The sequence below is a fragment of the Micropterus salmoides genome, unplaced genomic scaffold (assembly GCF_014851395.1).
Source record: "Micropterus salmoides isolate LMB-PRFRI ecotype aquatic unplaced genomic scaffold, ASM1485139v1 Ms_hic_scaffold_16, whole genome shotgun sequence".
In the NCBI taxonomy this organism is placed as follows: Eukaryota; Metazoa; Chordata; class Actinopteri; order Centrarchiformes; family Centrarchidae; genus Micropterus; species Micropterus salmoides.
In genome coordinates, this window is record NW_024040707.1 from 26,609,951 (window position 1) to 26,623,839 (window position 13,889).

Genomic DNA, 13,889 nt, shown 5'->3' on the forward strand with positions numbered 1-13,889 from the left:
TTGGCAATGATACAGTGCATGAATACATAAACACAGTAACAAAAGGTTTCAGTGCGAATATGGTGTATAAGACAGCAATTTACTGATCCCAGTGGGAAAATATTTATGATGCTATCTGTTCATCAAAATACTATAATATATTAGAAAGCTTCCTACTTGCATTGTTTCTGTCAAAGAACAGTATAGCAAGAGGACAGAGAGAGATCCTTCCTGTATTGTTTCCTTTTCTCACACACGATGATGCTTCCGCCTCAGTCAGTGGCAAAACACACCAAACCTCTTCAGTGTTGCCTTTTTAGCTCCATTCATTCAGCTCCAAAGGAACCATAGTTATTTCCAACAGGCATCAGTCTCCTTTACCACTGCCGCCTGCTTGTGAATATCCACTCAAGGCTAGTAGCCATAATAAGGATCCTCTGGACAGAGAGAGCACATAAAAAGGGTCAACATATATGACAACTTTCACAGTATATTTGACTGTGATGGCAAATTGTTAGGACACAAAATATATAGCCACAAGTGGCTATTAAGCAAAATTAATTAAATAAAGAAAAATAATTTGTTTCCCCTGCCTTCCAACAAGGTTTTGACTGCTCTGATTATCTACATTAACTTTACTACAACTTTGAAAGCTGCTCTAAATCAATAATTTCATGTAAAAAAATGATCCAATGACACAAGTAATGTAAAAATGGTCACTTGTAGTGGCAGTTCCCATCAACTCTACAGAGCTTTTTCACATTTTTTAGATAACTGTTTTTGTTTCATGGCCGGCAACTTTACTGTTTTTATCCACTCTCTGCTGCTCTCACAGCGTGGTTTTCAGCTGCAACAGGCAGCTATTTTCAGCTAAAAAGCTGTAATAAACCTACTCTACACTATCTGCTCAGCACCAAACAGCAGACAGACAAAGTTAGCTACTAGCTGGTGAACATAGTGGACCATTAACAGCTAAAGACCCAGATTTTTCCCTCAGAAGCTGGCAGAGGCCAAAAAAAGAAGAGCTAAATGCAGAGTGATTATTATTTCTCAGGTGGACACAAACACCACTCCAATGAATGCTAATGTTGATCTGTATCTCCTGGATTTGTAATTGGGGAACTGTTAGCTAACATGTTCACCATTAACACTTAAGCTGATAATATGTCAGTGTTGCATTTACAGCTTGTTGTGCTGCCCCAAAGTGGCCAAAAAAAAATCAATTGGCTGCCTGAAAGGTAAAATAAAGCAACACCAGTGCCCGACTCAGAGAGAGCTGCTTCTGATGGACCTAAGCGGGAAGCTTCCTGTCTGAGACGTGACTCCAATGCAGAAGTCCCATAAACCTGCATTCTATTGAACGGCCAGCAGGGGACAACTCTTCTGGTTGCAAAAAGAAGTCCGGTTCCATTAGAAACAATGGCAAAATGAGCCTACTTCTTCTCAGAAGATTTATTACCTCAGTAAAAACTTTCATAATGAGTTTATGGTCTCAGTTGCTAGTTTCAGGTCTTCTTCAACATGATTTTCATTTAGTAAATTATGGTCCCATTTATTTTAAAATAGACCAGAAAGCAGAGTATGCTTCAGGGCAGGATTATCTGTGACTGAGGAGTTGTAACCATGGTGACCTGTCAATCAGGCTAGAGTGACCCTACCCACGGCACTGTGTAAATTTAACCACTGCCGTTAAAAAAGCTTATTAGGAGTTGGCTGTTCACTTTCTCTGGTGAGTACATTTAGTTTTAAGACTGTTGTTCTCTAGACAAAGTTATCAGCCCCGTTAAAATGACAGTTAAGGCGAATTACAGCTGCACCTAGCTAAGCAAGCTAACTAGCTCCACAAACGGCTGTTAGCTCCACCGTCTCGTCCAAATATGGTCACTTCTGGGCACTTCCTGGTTGCAAAAAACATCAACATGGCAGCGGCCTATCGGCCAAACTTGAAGCTTCAAAACAGCAGTCCACAAACCAACGGGTTACGCCCACGATGACTACGTCCACTTCTTATATACAGTCTGTGGATAGACCTGGATCATCATATCTTAATATTCCCAGGCTGTGTCATTTGGGTTAGAGGACCTTTTCCTATAGCTGACCTGTTTGTTGGGGAACTCTGTGGCAGCCTCCACTGCTGTCACACACACCCGGTGGTCCAACCTCGCCTGGCATTCCAGGAGGTCCGGGGATCCCTGGAGGTCCTGGCTTACCATCATGTCCCTTGGAGCCTGTGACTCCCGTCTTGGACTCACCTGGAGGACCTGCAGACACACGTAAACCAGACATCAGTACAAGTTTGTGTACTGATCATTCATTGGACAGTGTGTGTATTATATTACAATGATATAAAACAAATGGCTCAGAGAGACGTACCTGCGAATCCTTTAATCCCTATGGGTCCCTCAACATTGGTTCCTACATCACCTTTCCCCCCTGGCATACCTCTCCTTCCTATAGAGAAGGAAGAGACAATTCCTCTTAATCAAATGCTTATAATATTATCACTCTAAATCATCCTAAAAAGGTGACAAATTCATATTTTATAAATGCTCAGACTGCAACAGTTGTTTGATAAACATGATCATTTGATTGGATTGTTCTAATTTCAACAAACCATCTGCTAGATGGAGTCTTACCCTGTTCTCCTGGATATCCAGCCCTGCCAGGTCTCCCCCTTGGGCCTACACTCCCCTGAGTTCCCCTGGCGCCTGGTGGTCCCTTGGTCCCTGGCATACCAGGTTCCCCTGGGGGTCCGACTGGCTCCTCAATAGGAGCTGGCTTACGACTTATCTCATTAATAAACATGTCAAGCTTCAACACCTCCTCTGAAAAACACACGCAGCTCTGGATAAAGTATGCGCAAGAGAATGTGTTTGGTATCTGGACCTTTTTGAAGTTGTAATGAGTTAAATATGCAGGTGTCATCATTGTAGAAGTCCTGGTTTTTGTATGCTTGCTAACAGAGTACTTACTGTGCACTAGTTGCTCACAGGCCTGTGTGACTAGCTGGTAGATCATGGCCATAGACTGAGGTTCCCCCTGTAAAACATCAGCAGATTCACCAACTGTGGTTTATGTATAACATTTTTATACATGCAGTATCAAGCAAGGAGAAAATCTGGCCAACTGCAATGAGAATACTTGTTTTAAAGTGATGTCAGTATTATTACAATAAGAAAAAGTTTGTTAAGCTATTACCTACCTTCTCTCCCCGCTCCCCTTTATTCCCTGGCAGACCCTGCAAGGACAAAGATACGGTACATGATCATAAAGATACATAAGTAGTGCCTGCTTCTCCTACACCAGATTTCTTATCTCTTCACCTCTCCAACCTTCTCATACAGTGAGACTGACCCACAGGATGAGGAGGAGGACAACACCTGATGACATACACAAACCTCTTTTTGGATGGTCCCTTTTCCAAGAGTGCAGCTTCAAATGCAGTGTTGCACCAGGAAACTGCAATTTTTTATTACAACAGGTAGATATTTCTAGGTACTTTTATTTGTCACATACACATTGCGATATTCATCCTCTGCATTTAACCCATCCCTCAAGGGAGCAGTGGGCAGCCGCTGTGCAGCACCCGGGGACCAACTCCAGATCTTATGTCAGTGTCTGGTCAACACACTGAGTGAAGAAACCTAACATGTTTTTGATGAAATATGTGGCTGTAATATGCAACCTGATCACTGTGGTTATATTTCTCCTCTTAAAAGGACATTTTTCCTTACCTGTGTCGCCAAGTGCTAGCTCATGGTGGGAATTGTTGGGTCTCTAAATAATAGCACAAAGAGTACGGTCTAGACCTGCACTTTATGAACAGCACTGTGAGATAACTTTTGTTGTGAATTGGCACTATTTAAATAGAATTGAAATGAATTATTTTAAAAATCCTAACTTTCTTGTAGACCATTACCAGGATCGCGTTTATGTCCCAATATGAAAAAGAAGCAGGGAACTATTTTGTTTCCACATCATCAGCAATTATATTTGCACATAAAGCAATCGAATCTAACAAAAAAAATACAAATAAATAAACTTTCATTCTATGTATGGCATTGCGATAGTATTTAATAGCAGATAGTTATTGCATTAATCATAATGATGACATACTATTAAGCACAGGAACCATGTTGGCCATCAGATCATCATCATGTCAGCTTAAGAATATAAATCATCTGCTCCTGGCAGGATATTTGAGCTGCTGTACTCATGTGTGAAGCTCTGCAAGTCGCAGACAACAATATGCTCCGTCAGAGGAAAACTCTCCACAGTTGTCCCAAACTTTCAGTGCGTGCAGAGAGCCCAGTGTTTAAAGGGATGAAAGTAGTGAATGTGATTGGTCATGGTTGTCACAGCCTCTAACACGGCCACCTATAATGTATAACAATGTATTCTTTCGGATCCCACCCCTTATCCGAGTGCACCACAGGCGTGCCATAAGAGGCTGGGAATGATCAAAAGTTTGTTGTGCACTGGGCAGGGTGCATTTTACTGTGATCTGCGCCGCATGCAGCACAGGGCCGTGGGCTGGATTTGAACTTGGGCTGCTGTGGTAAGGACTCAGCATTGTCCAGTTTGCAGCCTACTGAGAGCTCCCACGGACCATCGAGCTCCATGCCTTCAGCTGACCTGCATGAAGGACCCCTGCCTGAGCTGGAGATAACCACGGGCCGCGCATTCGTCCTGCCATCATGCGTGTCATTATAGGTACTGTCCATTCATCGTATTACGCTCATGGGATGTTCCAAAGTCTTCTAATCAGAAATAGTGTAATTCACCTCTCCAGCTAGCAGCATCCGGTCATAAACAGTCATAGATATCTCACATATCATTACATCTGTCTTTATCATGTACTTCTGTCATCATGTATATCCCTGTCAATCTTATATATTAACTATGCATCATATTTTATCTTCTCTTTGTTCGTTATATGTATACATTCTGCAAATAATTACCATATACTGAGGGAAATTGTATGTGTGTAAATTGTTTAATATTGGATCCCAAAAACTAGAAAAGTGACTTAGTATATGGAAATACAGCTCATATATTTCTGGCCCATTGTCACTGTGAAGACTATGTTCACTACATAACCAAATGAGAAAAAAAGGTATGACTAATGACACTATTAGTCCTTCTGTTCTTACCGTAGGTCCCACAGGTCCTGAGGGTCCCCTTTCCCCTAGAGGCCCTGGGTGTCCTGGCATTCCTTGGAAACCCTGTACAATACAAATAGATGGGTGGGTAGAACAGCAGACAAATGTCAAAATGGATGGATAGACATGTGGTCATAGACGCTGATTTCTGAGACCCCTAGGACAATCATGCTGTGAAGTGACCATATCATCATGTGTGCATTCCTAACCTATATTAAACTGTCTTGTGGTCCTGAGAGTCCCCTTTTGGTTTTGACCACTCTGAGGGTTCATACTGCGATATAATGCTCGTCATTTTGCATAACCTTGTGAGCCGCTGCTGTCTGACCTGACTGGATCTAACAAGCGCACAATAACTTCACATTTTTTAAATATGGAGGTGGAGGGCTTGGAGGGGGTGTTCAGCTGTGTGCAGCCCCAAGGAAATTATAAATGCATACAGTACAGGTGGAGGTCAGAAAGGTACAGCAGGTCAGAAAGGGGAGTCTTTACCAGATATACTTTTTGCTCCTGACAATTTTGCCAGAAATCTTGTTAACAGATTTGACATTTTGGCCTGAGGGTGGTGCTGAAGGAAAGCTTAAAACGTGGTCAAAAGGGAATAGGTTCCATCTCAGTAAGAGTAACTGTATCAGCCCATCAGATTTTTATATTTTGAGTGTGTAAGTGTAAATTTTATCCTAATGGTGACACAACACAAGCCGGTCACGGTTTACCAAAAAGTAGTAATAGTCCTCCTCATCGTCTGAGGACCACAGTTATCCACAGCAGATTTCATGGCTAGATATTAGTTTTTCAAATTCCAAAATGCTGGTTAAGGTAAAATTTTGATCTGATCATGACACCAAGTAAATGCTCAAATTCTACAGATAGTGGCTGAAATTGAATCTTACCCTGGGTCCAGTGATGCCGGGTGCACCGATGTTACCTTCGATCCCTCTAATGCCCTGTGAAACACAATGCAGAGAGACGAGGACAAACAAAGAGTGAGGGAGGGTCACAGCTTCAGTTCTGTATTGGCTGGGATCAAGAAGCCTACCTTGGAGCCGGGGATCCCCTCTTCCCCTTTTGGACCTGGAGGTCCTGGTAAACCCTGAAGGGACAGACAACAGGGAAGTTGGAGAGAGCGCAATGAGAGAGAGGCAGATGGACAGGTATATAGACACAGTGAAGTGTTCTATTCTATTTCTGTATTTTGTTGACTCCACTATTTTAGTGTAAACTCACCTGGACGCCTGGTCGCCCAAGATCTCCCTTTTCCCCCCTTGCACCGGGGGGACCCTAAAAGGAAAAATATGAAAACAACAGTTTAGATATGTACCATGGTTACAACAATTATACACAAGTAGGAACTTAAAGCTAAGAATGTTACCCACCATTTTGCCCTGCACGGCCATGCCTCGGGGGCCTGTGTTACCCAGGGGTCCAAGACCTCCCTCAAATCCAGGCTTTCCTGGAGGACCCACCTCCCCCTGAAACACAGAGAAACTAACTTGAAGACATCAATTGGGTGCTCCATGCCTCTAAATAAAACATGCACTGAAAGTCCTGCCTATCTAGGACCTAGAAACATCTCTCTAGTTTTCTACAAGGCTCAAGTGTGAATAAAAGCAGTCACATTGCAAGTAAAGGCAAACACAAGACACCACTGTTCTCAAGGGTGATCTTTTTGCGCCTTCACCACAGAGAACAGTGACTCTGAAAAAATTTATTTTTCAAGCAACAGAACATTTCACTGGAAATTGGTCAGCCACCGAGATTAGACTGCCCTCGCTCCATGATGAGGACAATATAACAAGAAAACAATTAAACACCTTGAATTGTGATTTTTTAATAGTAATTTAAACTATTTTTCCTGTCTTCATGAATAGATCTATGATTTGTTTTAGACATGAGATTATGAGGTTATTAGCTCATCTGCCCCCAGATCTTTTATATATTTTCCTATTTCCTTTGTTCTATATTTTATCAATTATTTATGTGGTAAATCTCACATCCACATTGTGAATTTTATGCTTGACTAAGGTCCATAACTGAAATGCTATGTCTCTAATAAAGTACAATTCAGGGTTTGGAGATTTGCCACATTAACGTGTAGACAAGCTCAGGAAGGTAAGTTTGATTGAATCCCTTGTTGTGTTGGAAGATTTAATAATTGATGAGGGTATCCATGCTGTGCGTTAAGTGTGCAGATTTAGGAGAAGACTGAGTGTGCGTCTCTGCCAACGAGTTGGTTCTGACCAGAAGGAAACACAAGTGAACACGATCCAGTGAGAACAGGGTATTTCTGCCTCCGCAAGCTGCACGCATCAGTGTGTTTTTATTTATTTGTATCATTTATTTATAAAGCCTTGCTATTGTGCACACTGACAGTATCCTGTGCCCCAAGCTTTTCTCTTCACTCCCCAGCAGCATCTCTGAGTCTATGATCATGGGTCTAGTTGGTTCTTATTTTAACCGCTCGAGTCAGAACTGATTTACAGATAATTGCAGGTAACAGACTGGTGTAGGGTTGTGTATCATTTAAAATTTTACGATACCAGTACCAAAAACAGTATCCTTAAAGTGATACCTATACCGATACTTCATTCGATTCCTTACTATTTTTGTTGTTGTTAAGGAGATCTAGTTTTTTTTCTTTTTTCAAAAACCTGTTATATAAAAATATTGGGAAATTGTATCAGATCGCTACTCATCCTCATTAGGTCATCCTTAGAGGAATGACGACAGTCTGGGAGTTTTTTGTAGCCTATTTGAATGAGAGAGGAGGAGTGAAACACTTTAGTGACAGAGAATTATTTTGTTAACTTTCTATTAATAAACTGCATTGAAAGATCTCCGCGAGTGCTGTTTCCTTTAGTGGTGAGTCGCAAACCTTCTCTAAAAGATACGACAGTAAGAAGTAGAAAATGAGAAAGGAGTCGGCTGAACAAGTAAGTAAACTACACTTAACAGTCTAAAGATGCAAACAGAGGAAAAGGGAGTCCGCACATCCAGCTGATCACACACACTAAGTTACATCTGATATTAGCCGCAGCTCCGTGAGTAAAATCAGCTGATCTCTGCTGCGCCACAAAAGCTTTGATATGGTGGAACGCAGTGATCGATCAGTGATAAGTGATGTGAACAGCAAATAAAAATGTGCAGAGAAGAGTTAAATGATACCAGAAGATGAAACCAATGGAAAGCCAAGCTTGTGGTGGTAAACTTGCAATAGTAACAAAGAGACCGCAGCTGAAGGTGAGCGGCTGTTAAAATCACTTATGGACTTAAGCGCAAAGGAAAAAAGAGCCGTGCTCTACTCTTTCTTTCGGTGTATTCAGTGCTTACATGTTTGGCTGCAAGCAAAAGATATGTTTACAAAAATTAAGTACTGGTTTGACTGGAGACGTTTCGACTTGATACTGGTCGATACCTTAAAAGGTATTGCTACTCGATACCCATTGCTACTCGATACCCATCCCTAGATTTTTGAGTGTTAAGCTTTGCCAGTGTGGGGCGGGTACAGGTTTGCAAACAGGATCCGTGCTGGGAAAAAAAGGAATTCACATTTGTGAACTTGTTTTAAAATATTTTCACTGACACTGTGTTACTGCTTCTGATGATGATCTCAGAATTCACCCTGAGGACGGCCGCGTTACATCAGATCAGATTTTACTGTTAACCTTTGAATGTATAATAGCTTTCCGGTCTGATGTTTATCAGATCCTGACCAATTACAATCATGTGGATTGTTATTATTGGTAAGACTCTTCCTCAATCACACTGAAATTATAGAAGCACAGATCAATCTGCAGTAGATGGAAAAAACTGCAGCAGACAGAAAGAGGCAAAATTTAACACAAAACAAGGATGCAGGGATACAAACTCAGCAGGTTTGAAAAAGGTGACAAAGCAATGCCCTCGGGAGCATAACCCCCAGGAAGAAATCTTTTTAAATATCAGCTTTAAAATGTGGATTTACAGGCAACTTCAGGATGAGGATATAAGGAAGAACTCACCCTAGAATTATGACACTGCTATATAAACAGAACATCTTGTGGTTTTTGCTCTTCACAGCAACGTCTGTTTGGTCAATTAAAAGACAGGACTTTTCGAAACTGATTTTACAACCACTACAACTGTTAGAAAAACTGTCACAAGGTCATTTCAATTCAGCTTCTGTCATTTTTAGTGAGCTTGACATTTGCCCCCTTCTCAAGCAACATAATTAGGTTAGTCTAACAAGTGTTTACTACTTCATAAGTAACGTAGGTCCATTGTAGCTAAATGTCTACACCGATGTCTGATCGGAATTAATTTCATGTCCCAAAACTAATCCAAAAGTCAACTGTTTAATTACATGAGGTTATAACAAACTGTGTTTGCCCTAGTGCTGGCTTTGCACCTGCAGGATAATAGAGCTCTTACTTAATGTGTAAAGACCAAAAAGCCAATATCTGAAGGGGCTTAAACCTAAATCTAACTAAGCTGGAAGAGATATTTTCATCTCACCTTTTGACCAAGTTCTCCCTTCTCGCCTTTCTCACCACGAGGACCTGGCTTTCCCTGGGAAAAAGAGAGCATGTTATCACACACAAAAAGATTGTTAGCTAGTACTCTAGGGCTAACTGAGGTCTCATGGTGACATACAGTTGGTCCAGGGGAACCAGGAGCTCCTGGGATGTCAGAGGAACAGGTGCAGGTGTACGCCGGGGCAGGACAGCTCTCCTCATCTCGCTGATGCACACAGACAGACATTAAAAATAAGTAAGCTGGCCTTGAAGCCACCAGTACATTTACTCTGCTGACATATAGTATCTCTCACTCTTGTATAACCACTGGGAAAAAACATCACGAGAGCAACATGATTGTGTGAAAGGGAAGAATATTATATAAAAATAAATTAGATAATATTTTGACTAAATTTCAAACATCCTATGACAGTTTTCGAAGATAATCAGTCTTTTTATTCCACAATGGACTGTCAGGAGCTAAGTAATGGAAACCTTCAAAGCTCATTGTACTTCATATATTGGTTCAAACCCAGTATCAACCCACAATATGTGAGTATAAAAATAGAAAAAAGATAAACAGTAAGAGACTGACCACTCCAGGCAGGTCACAGCAGGTGTCGTCTGAAGCCCATGTTGTGTTACAGACAATCTCAAAGGACTGCAGCTGGAACTGGAAACAATGAAGAACACAGGATGCAGGTTGAGCCCAGGACAAAGGAACCAGAGTTTTAGATGTTCAGAGTGTATAATTTATTGACACGACAGACCGGGCCTGGATTAAAATCAAATGAAGAATAGAATAAAAAGTACCGATGCAGATCCACTTTTGGGCCCTCTGGTCTTCACCAGTTTTCCCAGCATCTCAAAGCCGTCAGTTGGCAGGTTGCCAAGGGGGCGGGCAGGCCTCTCACCCACATGCTGGCAGTCCACAGACAGAGACACACTCACCTGGCTGACAGACAGGTGAACCTGCCAATCACAGAAGAAAAATGGAGTCAGCTCACTGTAGGTCGCAGGGTGAGCCTGTTTTTTAGCCTATATTTGTTTACCTTTTGGCAAATTGGCTCCATCAAAAGTGTGCCAAATTTTAGCAGTTCTTTTTTACAGCGTACCCATGGACGTACAGACAACTATCACAGGATTATTTTGATGCTGAAGATGATTCTAAAGCAAGATCACAAAAGATGTTTATTCGCAAGGGACATCAGTGTGAGATGTGGCCCTTAATTGCCTTAGGTCCATGAGCTGCCACTGTTGCAGCTCCAACCACTGCTGTTAAGCAGGCCAAATCAGTGGGCAAACTACAACAACAGCGGCATGCACCTGTTCCTTTCACCTTTGCCTCATGCCCTCATGTTTATTTTCCTTAACATCTTGTGACAGCTGCTACAGAGCTGAGATTATACTATTATACTATATGTGGAGTCTATTTCAAAGCAGCTCTTTCACCTTTCTATCGTGGCCTTTCTCATTATTGCTTGTGTTGACGTATCTGTTTTATTAAAGAGTACACAAAAGTGACTGAGTGATGAGGTAGATAGACGGAAAAAGGATGTTCAACCTGATTTGAAAATGTCAGTGTTTACTTTTCTGCTAAGTTTTCCTATAAGACTTGTGTATTATCTCACCTTGTGAAAACTGCCAAAGAACAGTCTGCGGACCTGCGGCTGGTCAAAGGTCAGTTCCTGTACTTCCCCCCTGTAGTCCAGACTAAAATACACCAGATGCTTTGTAGTAGCTGTGGGAAGCATGGAGAACAGAGGACAATATTGATGGATCCACTTATAACTCACATTGTGTCCAGCAAAAACCACGGGGCTCTAATGATGGCAGCGTCTGCTGCTAGGTGTTTGATCTGGTGGGCTGTAAGGAAAAGGTATAGGATCTAATGGGGGTTCCACACAGCTGGCTCTTTCTTTTAAATAGTTCTTGAAAACTGCTCCGAAATACTGTCAGTCTGAAACACCGACAATCTCCAAGGACAGTGACAGATCCAGTCTCAGGTACCCATAATTTCTTACAAAGAGGGGCAAAGAAAAGGTCTTATGGTAAAACCCACAGGGGTCGCAGACAGCAAAGGTCATGATCTCATCTTGTGAAACCCAAAATAATCAGCTTAATCCTGTTCCTTCATATCCATGAACACACACAATTTATTTTATTTTGATTCAATCCCACGTACACCGTCCTGCTGCCAGAAATACTGACTGGCGCTAAAACTACAGTAGCTGTCACTAATAATTGTGTTCATGACCAGTAAATGCTGACTATGTTTTTCCAGCTAACTAGTACATACAATTTTGAAAAATCCCCATCTAAATTTCCTAAAGCTCAACTTGACAACTCCAAATGTCTTGTTTTGTATGACCAACAGTCCAATAATCAAAGATATTTATCTTATTATTACATAAGACAAAGAAAAGCAGCCAATCTAATGGAGCTGGAGTTTGAGTGTGTTTGCTAATGTTGCTTGGAAAAAGACTTAAGTAATTAATATCAAAATGGTTGCCGATTATCTTTCTGGTTACTAATCAATTCAATAAAAATGAAAAACTGAATGAAAGAACAAAATGACAGAAGATGTTAAAATGTGACTTCAGGCTCAACTCCTCATGACAGTTGGTCCAGTATTTAGAGGTCAAAATAAGATCTTATGACTGAATACGAGACTAAAGGGATTGTGAAGTTGCTTGAAGTTTGGAAGATGGAGGGATGCAGAAACGTTACTCACGGTCAAGCACCACACCCATCTTGGGCTGGAAGTCACTGTCAGTGAGCTGCCAGAGGGCGAAGGGCTCTCTGGGTGTATCCTGCAACATGCGGAAGGTGATGCTGATGGTGTGCTCTGGAGAGAAACCTGCAGGGTGGATGAACCTGGATGGAGAGATGGACCTATTTAAATAAAGGGGAACTGCTCCATTATTTTTTTTCTTATGAAACCATCACCATACCAAACCCATTTAGATATAAGATATGGTCAACATGTTTGCAAATTGCTGCACAATGACAGAGAGGGGTGTGTGTTTGAAGATTTTGAACTGTAAGGTCAGTAAATCACACTCATGTGATGTTTGATATTTGATCAGGTGATCCGTTGTTTACTTTTTCTTTATTAAAATTTTTCCAAGTGCTTCTTGGCTCCTTCAGGAAAAGCAAATAATTTCCCCACGCAGCAGCACAGTCGCACATATTCAGTTCAGCCTGTGGCTGAAAAGTATCAGACAACTGTAGTAACTGTAGCCTTTCACAACAACTTAGAAATTGCAGACAGAGCTGGCTGCCACAAGAGGAAAGACTCTGCTCCCAGTGCTACAGAGGACAGGTAGAGCCAGAGCTGCACTTTCTAACCTCATGCCCTAAATATAAAACACTTTGCAAACATTTCCCTAATATACCCCAAATTCAAATTTCAGACACACAGAAACTCCTCTATTTACTGGGAGAAATGACCAAATGTCAAATAATTGCTGCAAAATGTCTCCTCATGCCATGAAGTGAGGACAAGCAGTGGAACCTCTGATAAATAATTGTACAAATTTTCAAATTATTATTATTTTGATTGTTTGATGTTTTAGTAATTGTTCCTTTATTTGTATTTTGTTTTTAAATAGTTTTTATTTTTTTGTCTGTTAATACACACACACACACACGCTTACTGTTTCATTTACTTTTATTTTTAATATTTATTTTACGTAATTTTTATTTTAGATATTTTCATTATTATTATTTTATTTTTTATTAACACACACAAACACAACATTTACTGTTTTATTTACTTATGTATGAAATTAATTGTTATTATTATTGTTATTTATAGCTTTGGCAAAATTGTTGTTATTCATCCAATAAAGCTGATTTGATTTGCATAATTTTCTTTATATTTTATAGATGTTTTTATTGCTCCTTTACATCCATTTAATTATTTCAGAAGAAAACAAAATTTGAATTGTCTGTTGGTTATTTTGTCAACAGTAAATCTATAATCAGTATTATCAGATGTCATTCTTATAATCTGTTTCTTAATTATTTCTACATATAGGACAATTGAAATCAAGCATCATTAGTAACTGCCATTTCTTTAAAATGACAGGGGAGTGAGCGAGGACGTTTGGAGAATACAAATCTTCATATCTCTTCCTCACAAATCTCTCTTGCAACCCTGTAGGGAAAAGCTAGGATATGAGAAGAGAAGTGAGCGAGGAAAGCAAGGAGCCACAAGGTGGAAAGCAAGATTCTTTCTCAGATTAAGTTT

The 13,889-nt window shown here is 40.7% G+C and overlaps 1 protein-coding gene across 2 annotated transcripts in view; it reads right to left on the minus strand.

The window, feature by feature from the left end:
- Nucleotides 1–304: 304 nt before the first annotated feature.
- The window catches only part of LOC119905816 (solute carrier family 35 member C2-like), a 53,368-nt gene continuing 39,783 nt past the window's right edge, over nt 305–13,889 (minus strand). For both annotated transcript variants that reach the window (XM_038723157.1, XM_038723151.1), the window contains 17 exons: nt 12,369–12,511; nt 11,266–11,375; nt 10,448–10,606; nt 10,230–10,307; nt 9,774–9,860; nt 9,636–9,689; nt 6,518–6,613; nt 6,369–6,422; nt 6,181–6,234; nt 6,035–6,088; nt 5,133–5,204; nt 3,182–3,217; nt 2,952–3,018; nt 2,616–2,804; nt 2,353–2,430; nt 2,079–2,240; nt 305–416 (listed from right to left, as the gene is read on the minus strand). In XM_038723157.1, the coding sequence (XP_038579085.1) occupies nt 394–416; nt 2,079–2,240; nt 2,353–2,430; nt 2,616–2,804; nt 2,952–3,018; nt 3,182–3,217; nt 5,133–5,204; nt 6,035–6,088; nt 6,181–6,234; nt 6,369–6,422; nt 6,518–6,613; nt 9,636–9,689; nt 9,774–9,860; nt 10,230–10,307; nt 10,448–10,606; nt 11,266–11,375; nt 12,369–12,511 (1,516 nt within the window). In that variant the 3' untranslated portion in view covers nt 305–393. The remainder of the gene's footprint in view (nt 417–2,078; nt 2,241–2,352; nt 2,431–2,615; nt 2,805–2,951; nt 3,019–3,181; nt 3,218–5,132; nt 5,205–6,034; nt 6,089–6,180; nt 6,235–6,368; nt 6,423–6,517; nt 6,614–9,635; nt 9,690–9,773; nt 9,861–10,229; nt 10,308–10,447; nt 10,607–11,265; nt 11,376–12,368; nt 12,512–13,889) is intronic.